This window comes from Gambusia affinis, linkage group LG09 (assembly GCF_019740435.1).
Source record: "Gambusia affinis linkage group LG09, SWU_Gaff_1.0, whole genome shotgun sequence".
Taxonomy (NCBI): Eukaryota; Metazoa; Chordata; class Actinopteri; order Cyprinodontiformes; family Poeciliidae; genus Gambusia; species Gambusia affinis.
In genome coordinates this window covers 23,956,847-23,972,499 of record NC_057876.1, presented here as the reverse complement: position 1 = coordinate 23,972,499, position 15,653 = coordinate 23,956,847, and the positions used below count along the sequence as shown (strand labels likewise).

Below are 15,653 nucleotides of genomic sequence, written 5' to 3'. Positions count from 1 at the left end.
TCATCCCCTGAAAACCTAAACATTTAATTAAGGAAGTTAGCGCTGGGTTCCCTTATAAAATTAAGTGTAGAGGATAAAACCAGAGGGAAACTGAAGGTGTAATAGGAAGAAGACATGTTGTGGCATGTCACCACTTCACATGTCTCATCAGTGAATTCCTCACAGCTGACTCACCTTACGCTCACCTTTACCCTATTTTATTTTTTATTTCACCTTTCAGCATATTACAAACACATCTATGTTCTGATTTAACAATGTTTAAACCTGAAACTTTTAACCCAGAGACAAAAAGCTACAGGTCTCACTTGTTGTTTCCAATGTAAACTATAAAAAAATGTGACTCCAGCATAAAATATTAACAACCGTTGTTCGAACTTTGCAGGACTGGAGTTAATAGTAACACGAGACATGAATGCAGCAGTCAGCCACAGGTCGGATCAGCCGATGCCGGGAACTCTGTCCCCGAGGGACTGCAAGGTCAGCAGCTGTTGTGACAGACTAAGCTTACCAAATCTGTAGTTTGCACAATTTTAATCTTTACTAGCTACTATAACATGCTTGCATGTATTTAAAAAAAAGGGAAATGTGGTAAAACCAGTGGTGAAGTAACTGAGCTGCTTTGCGCCATTTAGGTGACTCATTTCCACAAGAATGTGTGCTTATTGATGTGGTTTATAGTGAAAGTGAAAAAAACTCAAGTTTTACAGTCACGTGCTCAACTCTCTGCCTGACTGTACAGCCTCAGTCAGATCAACGTGGATTCAGTCAAAATACACATATAGGATTATTTATGACATTATGGGAACCTTTTATCACAAATATGTTGTTCGTATGATGAGTATTTACATGTTTAAAATTGCACTGCGCCTCACATGGATCCACATTAATTTATACTAACTTTAAATGCTTTATAATAATTTACAAGTTAATATTTAATAATGATAACAATAGACTCAACTTCTTTTATTCCTAATTTTTACCGTATTATGGACCAAGAATCTTTGTCTTTGTTAAAGACAAAGATTAATAAACTTAATATTTATTTATATAGATAAATAAAAAAAATTAAATAAAAGTAATATTAAAATAAAACAATATAGATTACAAATAAAAACCAAGAAAAGCAAGATAGCCATTAAAATTAAATGAAATAGGCATTTCCAATAAAAATAATAAAATAAATTTAATAACAATTAATTAAAAAACAAAAGTATCTATCTATCTATCTATCTATCTATCTATCTATCTATCTATCTATCTATCTATCTATCTATCTATCTATCTATCTATCTATCTATCTATCTATCTATCTATCTATCTATCTATCTATCTATCTATCTATCTATCTATCTATCTATCTATAATAATAACACTAATACTTATTATTGTTGTTATTATATTACTCTTGTTGCTAACTTACACACTGTATTAAAATTTGGATTATACTTGTGTAATCTCCCACACAAAACTAACAAATAAGAATAATTTCTGAGCTGAACTGTTTATTTTTTGTTCATATGTATTCATAGGGTATATTTATACTATTACATGACATTTACATGTTTATACTTGTGTCTAAACATTATCATTGCCTTAATGTTCTATAATGTTCAGTATAGTAACATAAATAAATATGTATTTTTAAAAATACATATATATATTTCTGTTTTATGTATACATAAGCTAACAAGATGGAGTGGATTTCTGAAGAGAAAGAAAATTATGAAAAGGTGCCCTAAGGCTGTTAAAAATATAGGAGCTCTCATGTCAAAGGTTTTAGGAGGAAATTACAAGTTACTCATGCTGTGTAAGAATGTAAATGTCTCTCTTTGAAGGAAAATCAAACCCATTTACAAGTAACAACCTCAAGAAATACTCGAAACGATCATTTTATAAATAGATGTATTTTAAATTACAGTATGATAGCTACATGTAAAGTTATACAATTAACATATCATCTCACTTTCACTCGCTAACAGTTGGTCTGGCCTTTGGAAACTGGCTGTTTCCTGTGTGAGCCGGTTAGAGCAGGAGGCAGCTGGAAATATATTAACATTTCCACTTGTACGTTTGATAACAAGAGAAACAAAACAGCTAGTTTTGACCATGAGGCGACGCCGCCTGAGGAATCCCTGTTTGTAGTTGCGGGGAGGAAACTCACCATATATGGGCAGTGACGTCAGCCGCACGTGGTTTGAGTTCGTGAGAGATTCCAGACAACACTATTTCCCGTAAAGTTCGGAGGGGCGTGGCAAACCAATTCTCCGGCTTTAAGGGTTTACAACTTGACAATTACTCCCAGACTTCCGATTCTACATGGATGACTAGAAAGCGGCAGGTGCGGTTTGGACAACTTTCGGACATTTTAGCTCGATTTAAACAAAAGTCAAACACTTTTTCCCTTCCTTGCTCCCCTTCGGATCGAACTCGTTTGGACTCTACCGACTTACGGCAATACAGTGGGCTTGCCCCAAGAGTTTGAATTAACCTACAAGACTCATCCTGAAAGCTACGATCTAAAGCTTATATATACACACGCAACGGAGGTTGGGTTCGGTTGCCGTTTCACAGAAAGCCGGAGAGGATGTATCGAAACTTCGAGAGTCAAGGGAGAAGCAACCCGGCGTACGGAGGCAACCTGTCCGGGTCAAACTCCGCATCACTGGGAAGCACCAGCACTTCCACCACACAGCAGGAACAGGTAGGTGTGCGCTCACCAAACTGGGCTACAAGGTCAGAGGTTGGACAGGATTACACACATAGGAGGAATTTTAATGTAAAATTTCTTTAATGTGTTATATAAAAAAAGAATATATAACAGAGAGATTTTGTAATTTTAGTGTGTGAATGTCAGAGTTGAGTAGTAACTAGTTATATTTACTCTATTACATTTACTTGAGTAAAATTTCTAGACTCTGACAGACACACACCTGCTGTTTTTGTTAAAGTTTCATAAGTTTTCTATTGAAAGAAACTGATTTGGAAAATTGTTCTTTCACCTGATTTCATTTTTTGTTACTTATATGAATTATTGACATTTTCATCCTAATTTTCAGTTATCTTTTTATCTTTGTCTGTCTGATTATGTCATTTTTAAATATTAAATTATTAATAATTTATAGCATTAGTTAATTTATACTTCAGTAAACCTTTTACCAAATACTTTTTTACTCTTACTTGAGCAATTTCTTGGACGGCTCCTTTTAACTTTTACTTATGTAAAAATATGCTGAAGTAGTTATACTTCCCACCTCTGATGACTATATCAATTTTTATGTATAAAGACAAAGCGACAAAGTCTGTTTTGTCACTTTGTTTTTAGTTTACTGCTACATAACAATGTTTATTTATTATTATTATTATTATTATTATTATTATTCCAGAAATTTACAATGGCAGGCAGCAGCCACTTTGTCCCAAGCCTGAATGCCATCACAACAAACCAGGACCTCCAGTGGCTGGTCCAGCCCTCACTCATGCATCCTCCAGGACCTTCACGCTCACCGGTTCCGCCTTACCCATCCATCATGGCGGCTCGGCCGATGGGTCCACCGCTACCCCAGTCCCATCTCATCAGACCCGGGGTCATAAGGGCAGCTGCTAATACCCCACCGTCCACAAGGCGCAGGAATGATGAGCAGGTAGGTTTGAGATGGAAAACTGACATTTGACAATAAATTATCTTTCAACACACCAATTACAAAAAAAACAACCAACTTTAGTTTTTTGATCGTGTCGAAATTAATTTATTACACAAAACTATAATGGAAACACTTTTTTTCGCATCACACGATTAACAACTGGCTGTTGCTACTGGCACAAACCACGAAGAAGAAAACAGGAAGTGGTAGGAGGATCATAGCTTGTAACGTTTTTAATGACTTTACTTATTCATGTCTGATTTTTAATGCCGTTTCTTAGTTAATGGAAACACTGCAATTGCAAAATTTTGTTTTTTCGACAGTGTTGTACATATTTGTAATGTAAAAACAGCTATCTATTGAATTAGAAGTAAAAATAAAATATCTGGGACTTAAGGAGGTCAGAGGTGTGACCAGTGACTCAATCAGTTCTGTGTAACCATCATGTAACATCCTGTAACATTGTGTCACACAGTCACTTTTTCCTGAATTTCAGTAATTTAGAAATAGATTTTGCTGAGAAACTGTTGAGAACTTCTCTAAGCTCTTGAATAGTTTTTATTCCCTAATGTAAACATCCTCTGTTTACTTTACGGTTATTGTTTACACATGAAACAAAAAGCTTCCAGATGCCAGAGGAAATCTAAAATGTGGATCCCTCTTGTTGCAACTTTTCACCCTTGTAGCTTCATTCATTTAGCAATTTCTCATTTTCAGCGGGCACTTGCTGATTGGCACACATCCACGTCACAGAGCTGCGATTTTATGGTACAGGAAGTACACAGTCATGTGACTCACATGGGCAAGTCATTTTCTGTGACTCACCACTTGACTAACCCTAGGGGTCTGAGTGTGAGTCATGGACCCGAAAGGGCAGGAAATATAGGACACAACTGTAATTATTCAATAGGGTGTCGGATAAAACCAGACTTGTCATGTTACAAGCACAAAAAGAAGCAGACGATACCGAGTTATTCAGACGCCATGATTGTTATGACTCAGAGTCCACACATGGTGGTGGTAATTCTCCATTTACATGATACAGAAGCAAGAGATGCAACTCATCATTCAGCTCTTCTATTTTTGCTTTTTGTCACATTTTAATGTTTCAGATTAAAATCTTATTTTAGAAAATGTTGGAAACAACAGTAATTACTTGTCTTTAAATAAGTAGGCTTTTTGCTTTCTCCACATCTATCCAGCAACTTTACTGTACCCAAATCTGATTTTGATTCATAAATACAGCTAGCATTTCTCACAGAAAAATCCAGATTTTATTGATTAGAATTGACTAGATTGAGCTAATTTTTCTTCCAATTGATCCTTAGAAGATGTGCAAAATTTATTTTAATAAGGCAAACCAGCAAAGCCCTTTTTAAATTTTTGATCTTAAAATAATTTAGAACAAATCTGACTACTTTATTGTCGAGTAGATAAAATAATAATTTTTTGACTTGACAATTTTGGCACTGAAAGCAAATGCTCCTCTTGCTTTTTTGCCAGAGTTTTACAAAGTTGAATTTAATTTTTCTTTACCAACTCACACCTGATTACTTTGTAATCAAAAGTATCATCACCTATATGGAAACCCATAAGAAAACAAACTGTAGGATAAAATACCTAGAAAAGAAACAACAAAAATCACAACTAAATGAAAAAAAGAGAGTCAGAAATGGCATTTTAGTAAAGTTCCACAGCACAAAAAGACAACGCTCTTCTCATCTTGAGTTTTAGGAAATATTCTGTCTAGAAATCAGTTTGTGACTTTAAATGTAACAAATCTGCTCCTGAATGGCCGAGGACTGTTGGTGGAATCAACGAATTCTCTTGCTGTTTGGTTACCTAGCAACAACTTGCTGAGTAACTAGTTACTCAGCAAGTTGAAGGTTACACTAGTTGAAGGTTTTGTCACTATCTGTGAAAAAGAAAAAGAACGGGGCGTAGTGAAAATAGAAAATAAGTAAAACAATTTCAGAGTAATTTATGTATAAAACAAGAAACGGTAGTATTTCAGATATTTCAAACAAAAAACTAATCAATAATTATTAATATCAACTTGAAACTCTTATATTGTAATATGTTATTGTCCAGTTTTAACCCTATTAAAAACACTTTTAGGGTAAATACTTTACCCATAAAACCAGGTTGGCATCTTTTAAAAGTTTAAATGAGGTCAACCAGGTTTAGGTCTGAAACATGTAAGTGACACAAACAGAAGAAACCTGTAAGGGTGTAAATACTTTTTAACAGCTCTGTAGCCTATTTTCTGATATGTAATAGTTTGTACTTCTCTTTTTAATCACAGTTGTCATTTGAAGAACTGGAAAGACGCAGGATCAGAAGGGAAAGGAATAAAATGGCAGCAGCAAAATGTCGCAATCGCCGCCGCGAGCTGACTGACTCATTACAAAGTGTGAGTAAAGATTTTACAAGTGTCATAACACTTAATTCCTAAAAAGTGCAAATACCTGAGTCAGGCATGAATGAACTTGATTGTCCTCCCTTCCGGAGCAGGAAACCGATCAGCTGGAGGACGAGAAGTCGCGTCTGCAGAAAGAAATAGCTGAACTGCAGAAGGAGAAGGAGAAGCTGGAGTTGGTCCTGGAAGCTCACCGTCCCATCTGCAAAATTGACGACTCTGACTCCGATTCTGATTCCACGCCTTCGCTTTCCTCTTTGGGAGCCATCAAACTGGAACCAGAGGAATCCATCATTCCGAGACCCTCCACAAAAAAGCCAGAGAAGCCCAAACCGAAGATAACAATCCCGGCCAAACCAGTGGCGTCCACCGCCTCGGTCGTCGCCTCCGAGTCCGAGTCGCTCCACACCCCGGTCCTGATATCGACGCCCTCCCTCATGTCCTTCTCCGCCGGCATGGTTTTCACGTACCCGTCCTCCACGTCAGAAGCAGCAGCGCCCGCCGCATCCCATCATGCCTTGCACCCTCAGGCCCAGCAGCCCTGCGGAGTCGCCCATCGGCGCAGCAGCAGCAGTGGCGACCAGTCGGATCACTCCCTGCACTCGCCGACCATTCTGACCCTGTGATCGCCCGGCGAAACACTACAGCTGGTTCCAGTTCCAGCCCAAACGCGGGATCTCTGCGAAACGCTGATGGAAACAAGGATGATGACTGTTTTAGGCATTTCAAGATGATCAGCTGCTTCGTTATTTAATCTCTGATCTCAGCTGACCCTCAAGGCCTCGTGCACACGTAGCCGGGTTTTTATAAAAACGAATATCTCCCCTACATCGATTTTAAAAAACAAATTTCGCACACGAGAGATCAGTTTCAGAAAAGTTTCAATCACATGAACCCACACAAACATACAACAGTACGACGGAGTATCAGGGCCAAACCAAGAAAATTAAAACAGTCATAATATTACGACTTTATTCTCAACTTTTTAAAGTATGGCTATAATACTCAATTGTACAACAGAGTATTAGGGCCATGCTAAGAAAATGAAATAATAAAATTATGAGAATAATTACATATTATGAGAATAAAGTTATAATGTTATGATTTTATTCTTGTAATTTAATTTTTTTCTAAGTATGTCCACATACTCCTTTGTACGACAGATTATTAGGGCAAGGCTAAGAGAAATTAAAAAAATTTTTACAAAACAATTATAAAATTATAAAAATAAAGTCAGAATATTACAAGAATAAAGTAGTGTTACAAAAATATGAAAATAAGGTAAAATGAGGAGTTGAGCATCTTGTAAAGTTATATTTTGCAATTTGTTTTACAGATGAGGAAATACTTAAGGTATTAACTCAGCAGCATCAATAGCAGGACTCTGAAACGATTGTCAAGCGACTAAGTCTGTTACTACAACTTTACTCTCTATAATAAAATTTTATTCTTGTAATTTTATGACTTTGTTCTTGTAATTTAAATGTTTTTTTCTTAGCCTGGCTCTAATACTCCATCGTACAAATACACTCTTAAGCTTGTTTTAAGCATGCCAAACCCACAGGGGGCAGCGTAGCGCAAAGCTAAAGTCCATGTCAGCTAATCAGGTTACTTCAAAACAACGACTTCCTGTTAGGATTTAAACATGGCGCCAAGAGGCTCATTTGTGTGGATATAAGTTTAACTACTTTGAAACAGCTTATATTTATTTCATATAAATAATAAAATACAGGACAATGTTGATTGGGAATCATGTCAAAGCAGGTTTGTGGATATATTTCTGCATTATTTCCTCAAATCTCAACTCTGGTTGGATGAAAGGCCAAAATGTCTAAAAATGTTTTGGTTTTCCCAGATATCTGGTTACATGCGGACTGGACCTTGGATGGCATGAAAATCTGTGGCATTATCAGAATTTGAATGTTACACTCTTTGTTTTTTTTGTTTTAACATAAAGTTTATATATTTTTTACTTTTTTAAGCTATAAGATGAAATGAATGTTTCTTTTATTGGGGAAAAACTGCATGCACTATATAAATATATATAAAAAAATATATATACTCTAACAGAAAAAAACTCAGGCTCTCTAAAAGTATAACATGAGAACTGAGTTAATGCAAGAATAATAACTATATTTTTTATCTTTTTTTATTTTGTGGAAATTGTTAACGGCCGATGGTGAGCTCATAACTACCAGCCTTACTGTGTGTGGATCCGTTTAGACTACAGATATTTATACATTTATTGACAACTAAGGCTGGACCGTAGGAGTTGATATAGATTATATAATCATCTATTTATTAGAGTTTTTAGAGTGTAATATATTTTTGGTAATGTTTAGATTTTTTGTTTTGGTGGGCAGTGCCTTATTGTTATTTTTATCTTCAGACTAGTATGAAGTCACAAAGAATAAACAAGAAAGGTTTGCATGAAAAATTGTGTGAATTTGTTTAGTTTGATTATAATGCAGATATTAATGACTTATAGAGTGATATGGATGCAAAGTTTCATCAAAATAGTTTGTGATATTTACTGTGATGATCTCTTTTTTTTAATTATGCAAAATTCAACGCAGCTACAGTCTTCAGTCAGAGGCCTCATCAGATTAGTTGCAGCACTGACTGCTATAGGAGATCCTTCCTACCCAAAGCGTCACCATCTACAAACGACTCTTTAAAGATGCGATGAGTTACGACAACATTTAACTTCCACTTGAAACGATGTGAAAAAAGTGTTTCCGTTGCAGTTTTTCAAAATAAAATGATTTTTATACAGCTAAAAAAAACATAATTCTAGAGCCAAATCTTTTTATCAAAAAACCAGAGTTTTGTCCAAATTTTAAGTGAATTTATTTTCAAGATGTGGAATTATGCATCTTGTTTTAGCACAAGAGTTACTTTGTGATACTTTCCAGCTCCAGTGTGTATAAAAACTTTAAAGTTTAATAAAATGAGCAGCGATGTGTTTTTAATTCTAAAAATCAAGAATGATCATTTGATGCCAGTCAACTGCAACTACTTTTATGCAATTTAAGCAGTATTTAGCAGTCTGACAGCTGATTTTTTTTAATTACATTTGCTTTTTTGCTGCATTTTAACTTCACATAGTTTGGATCTTAATAAGACAAAATGCACTGATAGTGGAAATACTTTCCAGAATAGTGGCAGACAATTTAGCTAATGAGTCTGACCAATTCTGGCATTGATTAGATAAATGCATTTAGACTTTTGCTGATGGCCGTTTCCTGACCCCGAACTCTCCTTTATCAAAAACTGAAGCCAGAGTATTGCTAATTCATCAACATCTCTGATTGGAGCTGCAAAATGAGATTAGGGAGGCAGAGGCAGACGGAAAGCTGCAGAGGGGAAGGAGAAAATAAATATAAAAATCAGAGTTTATGCCGCTGTAGAATGACGCGTGTGGATCGCTAAGAGGGCACAAGCATTTACAGCCCTCTTGAGCCAAACAGATCCAAAAATAAAACCAATGAAGATTCATGAACTGTTCCTGCATGACAAACAGGGCGCATCAATCAAGTGAGGAGCAGAAATCAATCACCTATTCTGTGTCGTGAACATGTAAATAAAAGGTCAGAACAGCAGAGGGAGTCAATATCGACTGTATTTAAAGCTCTTCAGTGCACTACAAGCATAGCCCACCAATAAACAACTGACGACAAAATAAATCTTCTCTAATCCATGTGCATCTATCTACGGTTTAAACCCAAAAACAGTTAGTAATTCTATAATTAACACAGATAAACCGAGATAAAGAAGAGTCAAAGTTAGTCACCCTGAAGGGTGCAGGTTAAATGCAAAGAAAGAAAAGAAGAATTGGAATAAAAATCATTAAAGTTTGTAGACCTTCCAGTTTGATACAAAGAGATTCCAGCTGGGTTTTAAAAACAGGATAAAGTAACTACTAGTTCTGCTCTGAGTGAACTTTACCTTAACCTCTACCATGAACCAAAACTTAAACTGTGCCAGAAATTGGCAAATTTTCCAAACTGCACTACAACCTGGAGTAAAAACAGTAACAACCATCATGCACATATGGCACTCCAATCCTGCCCTGAGGAAGAGAGAGTGCATAAAATATTACACAACTGGGCATCTATGTAGCAAAGGCCGATATCAAATCACCAGTGGACTAAATATGGCTCAAAACTGGATTAAAATCTATCATTAGATCTGTGATTTAATGATCTAAGACGAGGCTCTCCAGTGCATTAGAAAAGAAGGCTTCTACCAGTGTGGGCTAGTCCAGTGCATGAGATAAATTTATATTCGTGACCCAGTTATTGGTCCCTTTTTTTTTCAACAACAAATCACTGAAAAAGGAGAAATCTCAGAAGATTCATTAGAAAAAACACTGTAAAACTTAGATACTTTGTCATCAGGTCCTGAAGTTGGTCGGGTGATAAAGTTTCTCAAATCCTATTGTGGCACAGAAACGTTGCAGCATTCAGAGCGCCTTAAAGGGAAACCTCAGGATTTTTAAAGTTCAGTTAAAAGGTTATAAACATTTAATATCTTATCTGTAATAAATAAACCAAACCAGACTTCTACCAACAACGCCAGTATCTCTAAAATGTCACAGCAGTTTATGTAGTTTATTACAAACCTTTATAACATCATTTAATTTGCATCTGACATTTTTATATAGAATCCAATGATTATTTACCAACCAGACGAAGGCTGGAGGCGGTGCGTCACCAATTATCTTCCTGTCTCTACCCCTGACGCAACAACCAATTAATCAGATGATAAATTAAAATGAGTAATTCTGATGATTAATATTTTTTGAAAGGCAGTTCGGTTTTCAGAGACATCATAATCCATTTTATTTATGGCTTTGTGGGTTTTTTTATTTTTTTTTTTTATTGTACTGGTTGTTGAATATTTTAAAGCTCTTCCAGTTCCAGTGTTAAGAGCACTTTGCAAAATTGACATCCATTATGTACTCAATTTATTACTTGAAAATGGTCTCAAAACAACAATTTTATGTTTATCCCAATAATTATTGGAAAACTTTCTCGTCCAGCTAAATTTGTTATTATGGCAGACCTTGTAAATGGTAAAAATGCTAAATGGACTGAACTTATATAGCGCTTTTCCAGTCATTTTGACCACTCAAAGCACTTTACACTAGAGTCACATTCACCCATTCGCACTCACAAACACACACACACATTCATACACCGATACGCAGATCGATAGGCAATTTGGGGTAAAGTGCCTTGCCCAGAGGCACATCGACATGTGGCACAGTCGATGTGCCACAGTCGCCCTTTCTTAGTGTTTGTACTAAGAAAATAACATAAAGTAATCTCAATTAGAGTTTTTATCTAGATGCTAGGATTAAATTATGCCCCATTTATTGTGTATTTTTTACTTCCTGTTAGCAACAGGTGCTAACCTTGTTTTATCCATCTCAAGATAAAAACTTTCTTTAATCAATCTAATAGCATGTTAATCTACTTTTATGTACTTTTATAGCTAAAATAAAATGTTTTTCTAGCCCTATCTAAATAAAGGGAAAGTGCTAGAAACATTTAATTTCCCTCTGGGATCAATAAAGTGTTTTTGAATTTGAATTTAAATATTAGAGTTTCACACCACAGTCATCTTAAATAAATTTGAATATATGAGTCTCATTTTCAGATCAAAAGCACCTTTTGAAAATATCCTTCAAGCAAGTATTTAGTTTTAAAGTACATAGTTTTCTGCGACAGACTGGCGACCTGTCCAGGGTGAACCCCGCCTCTCGCTCGGAACGTTAGCTGGGGATAGGAACCAGCAACCCTCCCGACCCCGTTAGGGACAAAGGATGTATAGAAAATGGATGGATGGATGGAGTACATAGTTTTCATAAAACCCACATTTCTGTTATTAAAAACATTTTTAATGGGTTTGATCTACTATTCTACTCTTAAATGCCATGTTTCCATTAACAGTAAGCTGAAAATGATCATAATTAACAGAAATAAAGGCTTTCAAACACCCATCTGTGTGTAATTAATCTATATAATGTTTCACTTAATGATAAAGTTCCTAAAATAAAAGGGCTTTTCAATAATATTCTAATTTATTGAATAGGTTTGTACATTTTTTTACATATTTGACACTGATAGGATAAGTAATAAAAAATAATTAGACTTTCCGGCTGGAAAAAGAACTACGAGAATGTAATAAAGTGATTCCTTTCATGAACATGTAAAAAAACTTCTATTTTTTGATGTGATCATATTTCTTTACTTCTTTGTGTACAGTAGGATCCTATGCTGAAGACTAAAATATTTCATAGTTCTATAGTTTAACCTCAATTCATGATCTTAGCATAATTATTATTTTTTTATTCTACATTAACATGTTCCGTTCTCAATAAACGTTTCATACAGGAAGAATATTGCTGTTGCACCACGTCCAACCAATGTTTTTTTATGGAAATAACCATTGTCTTCTTTGTAATAACGACCAACGCAAATTCAAAAAATGTTTTAAATGCTTGTATGTAGAGTTTACATAAACATATATAATTTTTTTTAGATTTTTGTTGTTTTAGGTTGAGGAAGTCTGATTTGGTTAGTTTGTCGTTAGTGATTTGACAGATACAAATTTGAAAACTGTTCTATTCTGTTTTACAAATAAAATAAATGTAAATTAAAGTGTAAATTTAAGGATCTGTGTTTAACGTAGGATAATGTAGGAATTCTCAAGTCTGAGAGGTGTTAAAAAATGGCTTATCTAAGTTGCTAATAAACGCTGTGAAATAGCCCTTTACCACAGTGTGAATGAGAAGTCAACTTCAGTATTTTAATAATTTCTAAAAATTGTTAAAATGTGTTGGACTAAAATATGCGAAATGTTAGAGAAATGCAGAAAGTATTTCGAGATTTGAGGGTTGGAAATATAAACTTTAGAATGAGTAGCTGAGCTTTCCTTTCAAATGTTAGCAGAACTTTGTCAATATTCTGCTAATGTAAGAAAAGTAAAATTTTGTTATTGCAGTGTTTCCTTTAAAAAAGAAATTGAAATCACGTGAATAAGTTTGTTCACCAGATAAGTAATTTAAAAACATGCCACCATCCTCCAGCTACTTCCTGTTGTCTTCTTCTTTGTGGTTTATGCCAGTGGCAACATCCGATTCACTTTTTTTTATTTTCAAACTAAATATTTATTTTCTAAGCTGGGACCTAAATACCTAGAAAGTACCATTTATGTTGCTACAAGCCAAATATTTAAGTCCACATCAAATATCTAGCTAATAGTGGCTTGTCCATAAGTGGAAGTGATGTGAAAAAAGTGTTTCCATTGAAGTTTTTCAGAATTAAAGGCAAGTAGCTTCCTTTCCATTGACCATACATTTTAACTTGACAAATTCCCTTAATGGAAATACGATCATTTTGAAAAAAACTAAAAGTTTGGCTAGAATGATTTGGGTTTTTTAGCATCACATTACTCATGTACTACTGGCGGAAACCACGAAGATGAAGGGAATTGGAAGTATAAACTTATTCAGGTGCGATTTATTAAACGGAAACGCCGCAATTACCAAATTTGTGTGTTTTTTTCGGAACTTTTTGCCCACATTTATAGCTAGTGAAGATATTAGCATCTAATAACCTTTTAACCTTTTTTTTAAAATCCTGAAGTATCCTTTAATGCCTCCAATTTAGTCTGTGGAGTCCAAAGCCCCTCCGGCGGCCGTCAGTCGTCAGGTGAGCACACCAGGTGGAGCTGGTCTGGACTACCCACGCTGCCCGTGCTGGAGCTTCCGTCCCCCAAGTCCCGAGCCACCATGCAGGGTAGGTTGAGCTCCGTGGAGCCGCCGGGGCTGGAGTCGCTCCTGCTCACACACTCCTCCTCCAACACCAGGCACAGCTCCTTCAGGTCCAGGTTCTCTTTCACCAGCCCGTCCTGCATGCGCTCCAGATCGGCGAGCTTCTTCAGGTAGCCGCCCAGGTCCTCCCGCATCACTTTGGCGGCGTGGTGGCCAAACAGCTGCCACTCCCTGGCCAGCTTCTTCACCTTGAGCCTGTCGTCGTCCAGGAAGCAGCAGAGATCCCGCAGCTCGGTGTTCTCCTCCTGCAGTCGCTGGTTGATAACTTTGAGTTCCCTGATTTCCAGGAGGTGGCCCTGCAGCTGCTTGTTGACCTCCTTGATGAGCCTGCCGCGCTGGATCAGAGCGGAGATCTTTTCTGACTCCTCCTTACGCAAACGGCTCACCAGTTCCTCTTTTGAGCAGGCCAGCAAATCCTCATCAGAGATCTTAGACAGCTCTCTGGTTATGATCTCACCTTCACTGCCCATTGTGAGCGAGAAAACCTACAGAGTCCCTGAGAAATTATTCAAACCCCCCACAAATGTTGCTGTATTTGATGCTCAGCTGACAGTTTTCACATCATCCTGTTCTTGTGTCATGTGATTTCTTTATTTAGACGGCTTTCTTCAAGGTAATGAGGTCGGGTGTGAGGATGCACCGCAAGCTCCGATTAATGTCAGTCCATCATCCTCATCATCATCATCATCTCCTCAGCAGCAGGCTGTGTTTTCCAAAGGCCTCTCGGAGCTCAACAGTCCGTTTTCTCGAGAAAACATCCGCTCTGTGGAGGCGCTTGTCTCCGATCGGGTCCGCCGAGATTTTACCCCGCTATCCACGGATGCAAAACCTCGCAGATGTTGTGGGTTTTCAGGTCGGCGGCATCGCGTCGTCAGGCTCCGCTCTGCTTCGGCTGAATGGAGGCAGATTTCCGTTGACGGAGCGGCGGTGTCTTTTACCGGGGGCGGCACGTTTTATAAAAACAAAACAAAAAAAACCCCAAAAACAAACAAACAGAAAAACGGTAAAACAGAGAAAAAAGAAAAAGAAAGGAGATAAAACGGTCTGATCCGACCCGTTACCTGCTCATTACGGGCGCTTCATCCTCCGGAGCTGAGCTGCTACCACAACAATGTCTGCCTCCACCAGTTTAACGAGCCTGCTGAGCTGCGCGTGAAGCTGCACCACTACCGGAAATACAATAGGAGGCCTTCAAAGTAAAAGCACGAACGAAACATTCAGATAGAACAACTGGATTAGCTGAAGAGTTGATGGGGGATGTCTGGGGATTATCTGGTAGAGGGACCTTGGCTGCAATTTTAGAGATGAAGAATGGTTGAAAGTACTTTCAAATAATGACAAATATATTAAAGAATCGAGAGGGAAATCTACGCACTATAAGATGGTACATAGATTTTATTTCACCCCATCCAGGCTCCATAGAATGGGCCTGTTCGCCAATAACTTATGCTGGGAATGCAAAACGGAACCAAGAACCTTTATACAATGTGAATGTAAACGCATTTCCCCATTCTGGAAAGCAGTATTACAACACATTGGAAAGTGGATAGGTGTGGGGATACCAAGACTCTGCTAATTGGGGAATCAAACAGTGACGCCTAACATGTCAAAACACCAAAACACTGTGGTGCAGGTGGGGACGGTCACGGCTGCCAGAATAATCCTCAGACTATGGAAATCTTCAACTGTTCCAAATGTTAAAAGCTGGTTGGAAATAGTGTCATATGAACAAATGCTGACCAAGCTAAAT

The 15,653-nt window shown here is 36.9% G+C and overlaps 2 protein-coding genes and 1 long non-coding RNA gene across 4 annotated transcripts in view; 2 read left to right on the top strand and 1 right to left on the bottom strand.

Moving 5' to 3' along the window:
* fibpa (fibroblast growth factor (acidic) intracellular binding protein a) overlaps positions 1–15,653 on the top strand; it is a 28,222-nt gene that overhangs the window by 3,021 nt on the left and 9,548 nt on the right. Inside the window, exons 3-4 of one of the 2 annotated variants that reach the window (XM_044126129.1) lie at positions 383–477; positions 13,740–13,868. In XM_044126129.1, coding sequence (XP_043982064.1) covers positions 383–477; positions 13,740–13,868 — 224 coding nt within the window. The remainder of the gene's footprint in view (positions 1–382; positions 478–13,739; positions 13,869–15,653) is intronic. The other variant, XM_044126130.1, reaches the window with a different exon arrangement.
* fosl1a (FOS like 1, AP-1 transcription factor subunit a) lies at positions 397–6,948 on the top strand. Its single transcript, XM_044126135.1, has 5 exons — positions 397–477; positions 2,461–2,701; positions 3,384–3,641; positions 5,947–6,054; positions 6,156–6,948. The coding sequence occupies exons 2-5, from the start codon at positions 2,585–2,587 to the stop codon at positions 6,684–6,686; spliced, it is 1,014 nt and encodes a 337-aa protein (XP_043982070.1). The 5' UTR covers positions 397–477; positions 2,461–2,584; the 3' UTR covers positions 6,687–6,948.
* Positions 3,731–15,088, bottom strand: LOC122836541. The gene is made up of 2 exons (XR_006371566.1): positions 14,965–15,088; positions 3,731–6,749 (listed from the first exon to the last, which is right to left on the bottom strand). It is a non-coding gene; the product is annotated as an uncharacterized LOC122836541 (long non-coding RNA).

Excerpts from the sequence above, each read along its gene's own strand:
- fosl1a (XM_044126135.1), top strand. The coding sequence starts at position 2,585 with ATGTATCGAAACTTCGAGAGTCAAGGGAGAAGCAACCCGGCGTACGGA. Across the intron at positions 3,642-5,946 it reads GGCGCAGGAATGATGAGCAG|TTGTCATTTGAAGAACTGGA; the intron begins GTAGGTTTGAGA and ends TTTTAATCACAG. Across the intron at positions 6,055-6,155 it reads TGACTGACTCATTACAAAGT|GAAACCGATCAGCTGGAGGA; the intron begins GTGAGTAAAGAT and ends CTTCCGGAGCAG.